We start from the raw sequence: 13,551 nt of genomic DNA, 5'->3' as shown, positions 1-13,551 counted from the left end.
TGTGTTTTAGATTAGAAGATGCCTGCTAGGTTGCCTTATTCTGTATTGGGAAGTTCTCTGAGATGAAACTTGTGAGTTAGTTTCAGAAGATGTCTGGCTGGATGCTTTATGAATTTGTTTGACGCTACACAATAAGATTTTGGTTCCTGAAAAGAAAAATACTACCTCATGGAGATGGAATAGGTTAGTGCTGATCAAACCAGAATTCAACATCAGTAAGCACATATTCTAGATTAAGAATTTATTTTATGGAGGTGCTTAGATTTTTAATAACTCTGGTCATGATACAACTTCCTTTGTTATTATTCTATTTACTTTTTGAGGAAGCAGTACTTATCTTCTGTTCTAGGGAAAATAGAGCACCAGCAACAGCAACATCTCCAACATCTCGAAAGTTTTCATTTAGTGTCGCCGCCGCTATGATTTCTGGTTTTGATAAGCATCTATGTTTATTAGTAGTTGAGGCTGCACAGTTGTTGGAGGATGCAAGGGCAGTTCTAGAGTAGGAGTGTGGTGCTTCTCATCCTGATATTGTTGGTGTGTACATTAATCTTGCTGGAATCTATGATGCCATGGAAAGGTCGTGTCATAACTTGTTCTTCTACAACCTAGAGTCATTTTTAGCAACTAAGACAATAGCACAACACTTAGCTGGTGCTTGAAAGCTTCAGGAGCTATTGCTTTTGGACACACCTCTGCTGCTGCATCAGGTTGCTACTGAATTTACCTGACTATGCTTGTCTGGTTGTTTCGTTTAGCTATTTTGGGGGTGCACAGATTATACTTGCTACTAGACATGACCATGCTTGCATTTTCATCCATAGTGCATAGATAGTTTCAGATGCACTTCCAAAGATTGTTCCTTATATGCTCATATGAACGCCGGAGCTGTGGCCAAGTGCAGTGTAAGCTACATTCTACCTGCTATGTGTTTGTTAAAATGTCTACACATAACTAGATGCTAAATTAGCCCTCCTGATTTAGAACACATGTTTGTGCCAGTTCACCCCTCCCATTAACTACCATCTCCACCACATGGTTCTGGTGCTTGAAAGCTTCAGGAGCTATTGCTTTTGGACACACCTCTGCTGCTGTATCAGGTTGCTACTGAATTTACCTGACCATGCTTGTCTGGTTGTTTCGTTTAGCTATTTTGGGGGTGCACAGATTATACTTGCTACTAGACATGACCATGCTTGCATTTTCATCCATAGTGCACAGATAGTTTCAGATGCACTTCCAAAGATTGTTCCTTATATGCTCATATGAACGCCGGAGCTGTGGCCAAGTGCAGTGTAAGCTACATTCTACCTACTATGTGTTTGTTAAAATGTCTGCACATAACTAGATGCTAAATTAGCCCTCCTGATTTAGAACACATGTTTGTGCCAGTTCACCCCTCCCATTAACAACCATCTCCACCACATGGTTTAGTGCCATACTGTCAAGCAAGATGGCATATTCAGATTTCATGAAATACACTAGCAAATCTGTAGTTGCTTGTATTGTGACTCTATCCTTTAAAACTTCATTCATGTCAAGATATCAGCTATTCTATTTTTTAGTACCAAGTAGAATGAATATGAAAACTATATCTAGAAAAGTTATGCATACACAAAGATAAGTATTGAATTTGATTTAATTCAAAACATTGCTTTAGATAGTGGTTTTGGTTTTATAAAAGTACATATTTCCTTTTTTTTACTGGAGTGTCCAGACGTCTGCTGCCATTAGTGTTCGTAGGAAAGGTAATATGTAATGTTTGCAACTATAACCACAGGCAGGATACATCAAAGGTGGCCCTGGGCGAGGAGGCTGACACAGTATGAACCTGGAAGGAGGTCAAGCCTGCAAGCAAGGTCGTTGACATCTCCAATCATGGAAGAGCACGGATGCCCTTGCTAGGACCCAATCTATGAGCTCACAACGGTTACTATGAGTGAAACTGAAACCTACCTCTCAAGGTACTTCTGATTTTGGTAGTAATTTTAAGAAATTAACTACAGTATGGATTGACTATTTATGATGCATTGTTTCGGTGGAGGTGAAATTTTATGATGTATTGAGCATTTAGTTTCCGAATCCACAATTTTTTCATTTAAACTCTGTATTTTATTTGTGCCATTTGAAGAAAACAATCATTGCGATTAGTATTTCGTATATGAGTTCCCAAATATTTTTTGGCTGCTGCTAAGTGTGAAGAACATCTTTACTAACACACTAATTTTTTAACTGTAACTCTTGCTTCATAAGTACGTATCTACATTTTCTTTATGTAGAGATAGTATTGGCATTTACTTTATGTAGAAATAGTATTGGCAATCTGCATTTTTCCAACACATGACCTGAAGGATCAGCAAGAGCAGTTCCTCTTTGATGAAATGCTGGCATGAACACCTACAGGGTAGTGGTGTTCCTGGAGGGTGCTGGAAACATGCATGATATCATCCTTGATGGCTCCTTCATGCTTCTGGTGACACAACAGAGTGAGCTTTTAGCCATCTTCATTGATCCATAAAGGCATGGTTATGAAAAATTAGGAGCACCATCCCCAGTTTTATTTGTTATATACATCAGGTAAAAAGGAAATTTGGATCACTGATAAATGGATGCAGCTTAGTGTTTTTGACACAGCTAAATAATGATTATAGAGAGCCTTTAAGTTTCATTGGAATGGATGTGATGGTACAAGTGTTTTCCTTGCTAAATTAGATGGTTTGGTTGTGCAAAATAAGGTTATGCAGAGATCTATATATATTTGGTTCGGTTGGAGAGGGTGTATATTAATTTTCTCACTGTTAAATTGAAGCTTCTTAACATACTGAGAGTAATACAAATGTGCTAACCATCAGATTCACTAATATGTATCTAACTTCCTTTTCATTAGCTTTTATTTGTTTCATTAATTTTTCGCTATCATGTCCTAGTTTTTACTTGTGCAGCTATTATTATTATTATTATTATTATTATTATTATTATTATTATTATTATTATTATTATTATTATTATTATTATTATTATTATTATTATTATTATTATTATTATTATTATTCCCTTTCTGAAACTAAGGTCGCTCATTGCAACCAGCAGCCTATGCAAGCTTGTCAAAATGGCAGATCATGACTAGCCATGCAGACACACTGGCGGTGTCGTCCCAATAGGCAGTGATTGTTGAGATGGTAATTTTTTTAATCAAGCACAGCATTATGAACAACTGTGGCTAAAGTTGGTGACCCCGTCATGCCATCTGCCCTCCCCGTGAACCCGAGCATCGTGTCCAGTCCTAGGTGTTTAGAAGGATTGCAATTGTAATCATGAATCACATGTTTTAATCTGCTTCAAGGCAATGCAAGTTATTTCTAGATTTATGCTAGCCTGCAAATTCTATAGTGAGGTATGTGGTTATGGCATTCAAATTCCAACTATGATTTGGTTTACAAGATTGATTTATTAACTAGCAGTGCTTCTGGGATATTTGGGGTTAAATTTATTTTTGATTAATTCTTGTATATGAAGACTAACTGATGTGCTGCTAAGGTACCAGGCTGCTGGGAAATTTGGGTTTAAATTTATTCTTATTTAATTCATGTATATGACGACTAACTGATGTGCCGCTAAGGTATTAGGCTAAGAGAAAGAGAAGATCAGTAAACCAGCAAACTCCATTAATGAAACATGCGACAATGACCTTACTTGTCAAATTAAAATGATACTATGAAACCACTTATATTTTGACAGAAAGGCAATTTTGGAAGAGAGAAATAGTAGTGCACCGCCTTCACCCTTTACCACGGTTGGCTCTAGGAAATCATCCAATGAGCCACTATACTGTTTTAACCACGTTTATAAACCCTCCTTGATATATGTTTGAGTTGAGAATTAGTTTTTTAATGCCTAATTTGGTAATGGAGTCGCTATATAATGGACTTGCATATTGTGCCATGTACCCATTGTAAATGTTTTTGCTTGCTACCTCGTTTGGGTATGTTGAAATAAAATCATGCATGGGGCTATTTCTCATATTGTCATAATGTTAGAAAGGTAACAATACAAGTTTCTAAACTCACAAGAACATATGTAATGTTCCTTCTCTAACGCATTTTTTGCCTTCATCTTAAGTAGGTCCAGATTGTAATCCTACAATGGCAAGGCGGCGACAACACTAAGACACGAGTACACGAGCGTGGTGATGGTGGAGCTCTGTTAGAGATGCAAACATGTGGATCTAGGGTTAAGAAGAGTGGTGTTGGTATGGAATTTCTCTTATATGAGAACAAATTAAAATCTCAATGTATCACTTTATTACGAGGGAATTTAGACATTTGGTATCATCTACTGTGGCAGAACCTCCTAAATTATAGGACCCATGCACTTGTCACTTCCAACGACCTCTGACAACTATGCATATGTTCCTAGTAACTTAAGAAGACTATTGGGTGTCCTCGAGGAACCCCGAATCATCCACGATTTCCGAGCAGGATCCCATTACAGAGTCATTGCAGTATTACAACCTTTATTCAAATATCTACATCAGAGTAAAATAGCGAAAGTCTTACGATAACTTAGTTTACAAACCAGTTGTTTCAAACCTTCCAAACTAAGTTCGATAATTATTGCAAACCATAGTAGTAGTGGAGTAGTATTAGTAACATAATACAAACACACAACATAAGTATCCTGCCCAAGGATCACACATTCACTTATCGTCATCGACCTGAACAACAGTCATGCAGCACGGTCCAAAATAGACCTGCTCATGAGGCTCACCTGCAACAAGGGTCAACGAACCCTGAGTACAAAAGTACTCAACAAGACTTAACCGAAATAAAACTGAGAAGACTCAGGAATGCAGGCTCAGGGATTCAAGGTATGGCTTTAGCAATAGTCAAAGTTCTTTTGCGTAAAAGCTCTCTAACAAGACTCTTTATATCAACATTTTTATCTTCGAAAAGATCATATACAAAGTTGACATGGTCCGTAATGAGATCATGAAACTTCATATCCAACACTTTCTCAAACCTTACTCAAGTTCTAGTTATTAAACTACGACGATGAACAGTGAGTTGAGTCTCCATAACCGAGGAGCAACGACGATTCGAACCGATGAAAACCCAGCTGGGGATTCCAGACCACACAACATATGCAGGTCCTTGACCTACATATACCAACCTACCCTCAAGTCCCCTAAAATAAGAATGGGTCCACGCCACCCGAGAATATAGTACTCCATCAATCTAGCCCATTGCCACGTGGGTACACGCTATTCCCGCTATCTCTCCACTCCCAGTGCGCGAGTAGCCATTCTCGTAATAGAATAGCCGAGTTAAGGCTTACCAGAGTATGTGGTTAGTACTATAAAGTCTCACCTCATGCAATTCAACAACGGACGGACCTTAATCGACACAGGCGGAAAGAAGCCGCTCACAAGACCTCCATGTCTTGTGGCTCTCACACACCGAGTCCGCCCGGTCTAGATTTATTATTCTATAAGCTCGTATCACATGATAACATAAGTAATCAAACATAACCAAAGATCCATTTAAAACCCACGGGTGACAGGTAATCACCCGACTTTTATCTGTCTAAGCATGGCTAAGCATAACTAGGCATTTACGAAGTAAAACTGGTAACAAGGTAGATATAGAAAAACAAGGTTGGTAATGCACCAATTAGGTTTTCACTTGACTCCTAATCACTTAATGCAGTATATAAAAGCGAAAGCGATAAAAATTTATAAAACACAAGGTAGGTTTAAATGCATCCGGGGCTTGCCTTGGTTCACGGAAATGTCAGGTTCCTGAGACGTTCCATAATTATCAGATCCGACCTCAACAGACGGATTAACTTCCTCCGCAACTTGATTAACTACCACGTGTTCACCTTCGTTCACTACACGTAGTATTAATGCCATGTTTAACGTGTTGCGAGATACAAAATATGATGCTCGATGATGGATGCAAAATTAACGACTTGAATACAACTTTCCTTCGCGGTATAGTTACAAGTCAAACTAACTAAACCTTTTTCATAACACATACTTCAATTGCCAAGGATCATTACCAACTAATGACCCATGGTCATCACTCAATCCAAAATTCAAACAAAACCTAAATTATTAAAGGTTACTATTTGCTTTTATGAATTAATTATTTAATTCAAAATTATGAAATAAATCAACTTGTTCCAATTGCGCTCAAAATTTTTGTAAAGGTTCATCACATGATAACTAAGTGGCAAAACAATTTTCATAATTTTTGGATAATTAATTAAGCCTAGAAAAATCATCGAAACCCATTTATTATTAATTGAGCAATTTTTATCACATTCAAAAATATTGAAAAACAACATTTCATGTTTTTCTTAAATAATATACATCACAAAGAGGTCACACAAAAATTTTCATAATTTTTGGAGCTCTAAATAAATCTACACAAAAATAACAAATCACATCACTATTCATTCAAATCTGAAAAAAGAAAATTTCCATTTTGAAACACTGAGTCACTAACAACCCGACCCCACATGTCATCCTCTACCTCCCGCGCTGACCACGGCGATAGCGGCTTTGATCGGCGAAATCTCACCGACGGCGAGATCTACGGCGACGACCAAGGTACTAACATGATCACTACATCACGGCGCATTGATTTGTGGCACAAGCGAGACCAATTACGGACTGGACTGAGCACTACGCTGGCCATGGCGGACACGGAGGCTCGGTGGCGCTATGTCGATGAAACTAAGCCAGAAATGGTGAAACAAACAACACAGAAAGAACCAGGAGCTCACCCCGAACGCACTGGAGCAGAAAGCTGGATCGGAAGAGCAACAGATGAGTGGTTCGACGTGCATAGCACCCATGGCGGAGCAACGGTCGTCGGTGGCGGCGTTCCGGCGACTACGGTGGTCAAAAGGATCAAACAACCGGTCATAGAGCGTCATGGGATCAAGGCGAAGCTGGAGCTATGCTGAGCAAGGACAAAAACGCACCGCGGAGCTCTGGCCACAGCAACACGCTCGCGATGGCGATGCTGCCGGCCGTGAGGAAGAAGAGCAACGAACGGTGTTTTCCAGCGAATTCAAGCTGCAATGGCAGGTCAGCTGAGTGCACAAGGAGAAAGCGGAGCTTAGACGGTGCTTTGCCGAGGCTGGTTTGCGCTGAGGAGGCGATGTGAGCTCGACGGAGCTATGGCGGCGGCGTCGAGAAAACAGAGGAGGAGAAAGTAGACGAACGGCGACGGCACAAGCTATATATGATGGCCAGGAAGCAAGAGGAAACCATGACACAGACTTCTCCACGCCAGCATAGAGCCAAAGACACCACGAACGCGCCTGGAACGTCGAAGAAGGGCCGCCGGCGGTGACAGCTGCCCGACGGCACTGTTCCAATTATTTACCAAAATGCCATTCATTTTAAAATCCAAATTACTCCCAAATTTATGTAACAACTCAAAAATCTCCAAAAATAAAAGTTGTTCAAAATCCAAAGATCTACAACTTTGTTTTTATAACTACCCCCTAATTTGGTCTACATTTTGAAATGCAAATTTGAATTCAAATAGGGGACATTTAAAGAATTTCGCCTTTTCAAATTACTTCAATTTTTTCATAACAACTTTGAAAACTCCAAAAACAAACTTTGTATAACTTGACAAGCTCTACACTTTTGCTTTTAGGCTCAACCCCAAAATATTCTTAGATTTTGAAATGGGTTTTTAGGGTAGAATTTAAATACTGAAATCAGGGTTTTCGGAAATTCAATCCAATACAAAGAATTTTTTTAACTCAATTCAAGCCATACAAGTACACATATAACATAAAGGTAAACTTGTTTTAGTGTATGCATATCAAAATTTTCACTAACACATGAATGATGTGCTATGCATATGATGACATGGCATGTTTTAATATTTAAAAACCCGAGGTGTTATAATCCTTCCTCCGAAAAGAAATCTCGCCCCGAGATTCAAAGTCATAGGGTAAGTAATGGAAAAGGAAATGTGTCAGTCCAAAAACATCCAAAACTTGTCCATAAAACAACTGAGGTCCCTTTACAAACATGATTCGTAACAACGAAGCAAAACTAACATTATTCTATATCGACGCAAGAAACTCTGGAAATTTGTCTAGCAAGTAATCTTCGGATTCCCAAGTAGCTTCTTCTTCTGAATGTTGATTCCATTGTATCTTGTAGAACTTGATTGTCCTCCTTCGAGTAACATGGTCTTTCTGATCCAGAACTCGGATAGGATATTCAGAATAGGTCAAATCAGGTTCAAGTTCCACTCTTTCAACCTCAACATTCTGCTCAGGCAGTCGGAGGCACTTCTTTAATTGAGAAACATGGAACACATCATGTACGGCTGAGAGATGTTCTGGTAATTTCAAGCGATATGCCACTTTTCCATACCTCTCTAAAATTTGAAATCATCCAATATATCAAGGTGCCAACTTGTCTTTAACACCAAAACAGGTAACTCCCTTCATTGGTGATACCTTCAGATATACAAAATCTCCCTTGTTAAACACCAATGGTCTACATCATTTATCTGCATAACTCTTTTGTCGTGTAATCGAGTCGGTTTCAGGCAGGAGTCAACTCCTTGAGTCGGCTCAGCTGATTTTCTTGGACCTAGGCAGGCAGCCCGGCTTGGCAGGCCATAAGGGGTCGGCTTAGCCGACCCAAGCAGTCCTCTAAGCCGACTGGGCATAGGAGTAGGCTTAGCTGATTGCAGGAGTCAGCTAAGCTGACTAGGCGTCGCTTGCCGTGGCTCGTCGTCTTCTCTGTGTGTTTCGCTTGCTATTTTGTTGCATCATTGGACCTCTGATATGTCCTTGATATTATAACTTGTTGTAGTGTCCAAAATCACCTTAGGAAATTTTTTGTGTCAACATGTGCCCCTATTTTCAGGTGAATGATTCATGAACCTAGAAAACACGGTTTAAGAACGTAAGCCAACAAAACACAAATCCGTTAAATCTCTTTCAGAGATCATCAAATGAAAGCATCGGTTCTTAATGTCCCTAAGCGTTTAGCAAAATCAAGAATGGACTCATCACGCCCTTGACGAACCGATGTAAGGTGAGATAATCTAGTTTCATGGACTCCATTATAAACGTGATTATGAAATTTTTCCTCTAGTTCAGCTAATGAACCAATAGAACAATGCGGTAATGAAGTAAACCATGCAAAAGCTGTACCTGTAAGAGATAAAGGAAAATGATGAACATTCATAAAGTCTTAGGTACTAGCTTCGCCCATTTGTTCAAGAAACATGCTAATAGGCTCCATAGATGATCTACTATAGTCACCACTACCCTCCAACCATCAGGAGCTTTCATAAAATCAAAGCGAGAAGGGTACGACTTGCAATATGTAGTCTTACTTGGCTTAATTTGCACTCCCAAGCTCTCCTCAATGGATTTAGATAATTCATCTTTAAACTGATTCAAATTATCACTAAAATCAGTACCAGGAGCTACAACGACATTATTAAGCATAGGAATTTGACTTGGTGACTTCGGCGGGTTAGAAAGAACCTTATTTTGCACCGCCAAAGCTCGATTCACGTTGGTTTATGATCATGTGTTACGAGCCAAATTTTGGCCATAAGTGACCAATTGCAAAGATGGGCCAACATCACCTAAATTGTGCTTATCGGTTTCAAGTACCAAAGAGCCTAATATGGCTTTATTTGCCACTGCATATAGACCTTGATTCTCATAATACTTATAAGGCCTACCTTACTGAGGTTGTTTAGAAGTGGAAGTTTCAGCCAATTGATCTACATAATCAGCCATCTTACCCTCTAACTTATCAAAATGTGGCATAATCATATCAACATCCGACATAAGATTATTGCCAATAACTTTCTTATCATCTTCTAACATAGTAGCAAAATTGGCATGAGTAAGGTAAGGATCTACCTCAATATTTACCTTTTCAGTGGGCTTTTCAGCAGCCTCTACCTCGGAGTCATGAGATGCAGTAGTAGTAGCTTCTCCAAAGGCAGGTTCACGGAATTGAGTAACCTTATCGTGCCGATTCTTGATACAGCTCTCCAAGAAAGCCTTGATATCGACATCGAGCTTGGCTTGAAGTTTCTGGCACAACTCATCAGGAAGCTCATCCATAGATTGCGGGAAGATGAAAGTTGCCCTCATTGAAAGGATTAGTCTTGTCACCCATCATCACCTTTGAGCGCCATCTTCTTAGCAGATTGGTTTTGACTCTTCTTCCCTAGCGGAGTCGCCAAAAAGCATGTAGACGTCGGTGGGTGTACGAATCACACACGAGCAGGGGCTAGCACGCCCAAGAGATTGCAAACAACCTAGATAGCAGCAAGAACGCAGCATGATCGATAAAACCGATCTAGAGACCGGTTAGGCTGATGTTGAGCTCGTTCTTGGCTTGATAGATTACCAAACTTCTTCCGAGAAGACGTGTCGGGGAGGAGCACGTGGAGGGTGTCCTAGGACCAGCAAGGCCGTCTAGAATGCCGTCGGATCTCGCCGGGAGACACGACGAACAACAGCAGGGGTTGGTAAAGGGGTAAAGGGTGTAGTAGATTGATTTTTTGACGATTGGATAGTTGAGAACTCAATCGGCCGTGATCCTCTCATATATATATAGAGAGATGGTCTTATCCCAGGAGAAAACAAGTCCAAATCGTAATATCTAAGTTTTCCACATAAAAAACAAGCCAAAACCAACTTTTGGGCGTAACCGAGTCGGTTTTCCAGGTGGGAATCGGCTTAGCCGACTCCTTGAGTCTGCTAAGCCAATTTTCGTGGGCCTAGGCAGATAGCCCTGGCCGGCCAGGGGGGATCGGCTTAGCCGACGGGGCACAGCTCGTCGTGGCTTGTCGTCTTCTTCGCGTGTTTCACTTGATATTTTGTTGCGTCGTTGGACCTATGATATGTCCTTGATATTTATAACTTGTTGGTAGTGCCCAAAATGACCTTAGGATATTTTTGAGTGTCAACACAAATCTATGTACTTTGCTTATGAATGGAGCATAACCTTTATTCTTTATTAGGGGGATAAAAAGCAAACTGAAATAAGCACACAAACCGGTTTCACATCCTTCTAATTTTACCCAAATAAGCACACAAATAAATATGAAACACACCGTACCAATAGTTGCAGGAAACAGGAAGTCAAAACGTAAGCAAACAAACAAATCTTAATTTTACCCCTTTTTTTCCTTGGAATTTCTGTGATTTTAAACGTTGCCTGAAGCGTTGTTGTCCTTTGACTGCTGCTGTTTTTTTTGTCCTCCTCAGATGGAGGGGTATCGCCGCTGCCGCCGTTGTCGAAGCCGACGCCGCGTCTTCTGGTGGGGAAGATCATGAAGACGAAGCTGGACAGGAGCGCCAGCCCCAGCGGCGCGTTCCTCAGCAGCTCCTTGACGTTCTTCATGTGGTCGCTGTCCAGATCCGGGACGAAGCACTTCTGGAGCCCGACGTCACCCATGGCTATGGAGATGAAGACGATGGCGGTGAAGAAGGCATGGACCCAGTCGAGCGTCTTGAGGCGGCGCTCCTTGAGCTCGCCCCCGAGCGCCTTGAGCAGCTCGCGCTCCTCCCTCTTGGTGAGCCCGAACACGTTGAGGCGGCGCGGGAGCGCCACGCCGTAGTAGATCTTGCCCTTGTGCACGATGCTGTCGGTGAAGGTGAGGAAGATGCAGGCGGCGGTGAGGAAGGCGACGAGACAGGCGCTGAGCCACTTGTTGGCGACGTTGCAGGCGCCCTGGTTGGTGAAGGACGCGGACAGCGTCTGGAACACCAGCACCGCGCCCGACGGCAGCAGCTTCGCCAGGTTCGCCGACACCGACAGCACCTTCTCGGCGGCCACGTTCGCCTTGCTGGATTTCGCGTCCATGGCATCGGCGACGCGCTCACCAAGGTTACTACTGCCTGTCGTCGCGTTGTTACGTCGTCCTGTCCCCGTGGTATCATCGCAATTGTCTGTTGTCTGCGCTCTTGCTTCTGGGTTGATGGCGTTGTTTGCCATCCGTATTTCTTTGTGGTGATTGAGAGTCTAGCTAGCTAGCTAGCTCGCTGGTTAGCTGTTGCCTCTGCCTACTCACTCGCACCTCTTGATCGCTGTGGAGCTGGGCAAGAGGACGATCCATGCATTGCTGCTATTTATATAGGCGAGAACCATTGTTGCTAATTCGTGTCCTACAATTAACATTTGATCTTACGTAATGCATTGGAGCATGGATGCATGGCCCATATATGTGCGTATCCAGTCTTAATAATTAATAAAGCGGCGGCTTAACTCTAGTACCCTACAAGCCGGATCATATCCTTTCTCTTCTTTTGTGACTGGGAAGAAACATTTCTACTTTTGCTGTCTTGCAGGAGGCTGAATCCACTGCTTCGGGATGCTTGTCGTTGCACATGTAGCCATGTAGGGCATCCGGCATCATTAGAAAAAACTTTTCATGACCCGCGTAATTGAGTTCCCTAGCTAGTCCTACAAACCAAACGAGTGAGCTGTCTAGTTGCATATGGAGTCTCTCGATTTTCGATCAACACAAGAAAAGATCTTGCCTCTTCTGTTAAGTTTTTTTTTTATCACTAGCGCTTTGTAAATCCATCGTTTTAAATCGCGGCAATCCAAGAGTTGTCATGAGATGGTAAAAACACTTCATATGCATACATCAAATATGGGAATAAACTACTCCTGCATTGATGTCGTATTTTAATGTATTGGCCTATATAGATTCTACTGCTAAATCAATATTGAACTTTTTGTAGCACCAGATTCACATTTCAAAAATTAGAAAAACAAAATCATTGGCAAAACCCGGTGCTGAAACTTAATTGTTTTGTGAAATCTCAAACTAAAAGTTGCTGATGATTTTATTATTGTGGAAAAATATGATTCTGTTCAAAATAGGGATATGCATATATAATTTTGATTTTGCTAAATCTCAGTCCGCAAACATTCAGTTGTACAATTTACTTTATTATAAATTTTAGGTATATTTGATAGGTTTCAAGAAAAACTAAACGTAAACTATACCTAAGAACAAGCACATACACTACTGGAAACATGGTCTTTGTCGAGTGCAAACTGCTTTGCCGAGTGTCAAAAATTGAGCACTCGGCAAAGAATTCTTTGGCGAGTGCCGGGCACTCGGCAAAAAAGGGCACTCGGCAAAGGACTTCTTTGTCGAGTGCCAGGCTCTCGGCAAAAGCGCGGCACTCGGCATAGGCTGCCCCGCGTAACAGTGTTTGGCCACGTTCTTCTTTGCCGAGTGCCTGCTGTTAGGCACTCGGCAAAGATCTTTTTTTTGGAAAATACTTTGCCGAGTGCCCCTGACACGGCGCTCGGCAAAGATTCAATTTTTTTTTTGAAATATCTTTGCCGAGTGCCTAACAGCTTAGGCACTCGGCAAAAGGAGGAACTAAAAAAAGTATATTTTTTTAAATACATTTGCCGAAGACACTCGGCAAAGAGGAAATTTCTAAAAAAAATTCAAAAAAACTCTTTGCCGAGCGTCTTATTCTTGGCACTCGGCAAAGACCCCCTTTACC

At 41.2% G+C, this 13,551-nt stretch overlaps 1 protein-coding gene across 1 annotated transcript; it reads right to left on the bottom strand.

Moving 5' to 3' along the window:
* Window positions 1–9,147: 9,147 nt before the first annotated feature.
* LOC136523902 (uncharacterized) lies at window positions 9,148–12,105 on the bottom strand. The gene is made up of 4 exons (XM_066517425.1): window positions 11,237–12,105; window positions 9,807–10,104; window positions 9,319–9,479; window positions 9,148–9,201 (listed from the first exon to the last, which is right to left on the bottom strand). Exons 1-4 carry the CDS (start codon window positions 12,014–12,016, stop codon window positions 9,148–9,150), a joined length of 1,293 nt encoding a protein of 430 aa, XP_066373522.1. The 5' UTR covers window positions 12,017–12,105.
* Between the last annotated feature and the right edge of the window lie 1,446 nt (window positions 12,106–13,551).

This window comes from Miscanthus floridulus, chromosome 18 (assembly GCF_019320115.1).
Source record: "Miscanthus floridulus cultivar M001 chromosome 18, ASM1932011v1, whole genome shotgun sequence".
Lineage (NCBI taxonomy): Eukaryota > Viridiplantae > Streptophyta > Magnoliopsida > Poales > Poaceae > Miscanthus > Miscanthus floridulus.
The sequence above is the reverse complement of the archived record's forward strand: the minus strand, read 5'-3'. Positions and strand labels throughout refer to the sequence as shown.

Coding starts and splice junctions, on each gene's coding strand:
- LOC136523902 (XM_066517425.1), bottom strand. CDS start 12,016: ATGGCAAACAACGCCATCAACCCAGAAGCAAGAGCGCAGACAACAGAC. Junction 10,105..11,236: donor AAAGGACAACAACGCTTCAG/GCAACGTTTAAA, acceptor GAGTTGTGCCAG/AAACTTCAAGCCAAGCTCGA. Junction 9,202..9,318: donor AAGCTCCTGATGGTTGGAGG/GTAGTGGTGACT, acceptor TATCTCTTACAG/GTACAGCTTTTGCATGGTTT.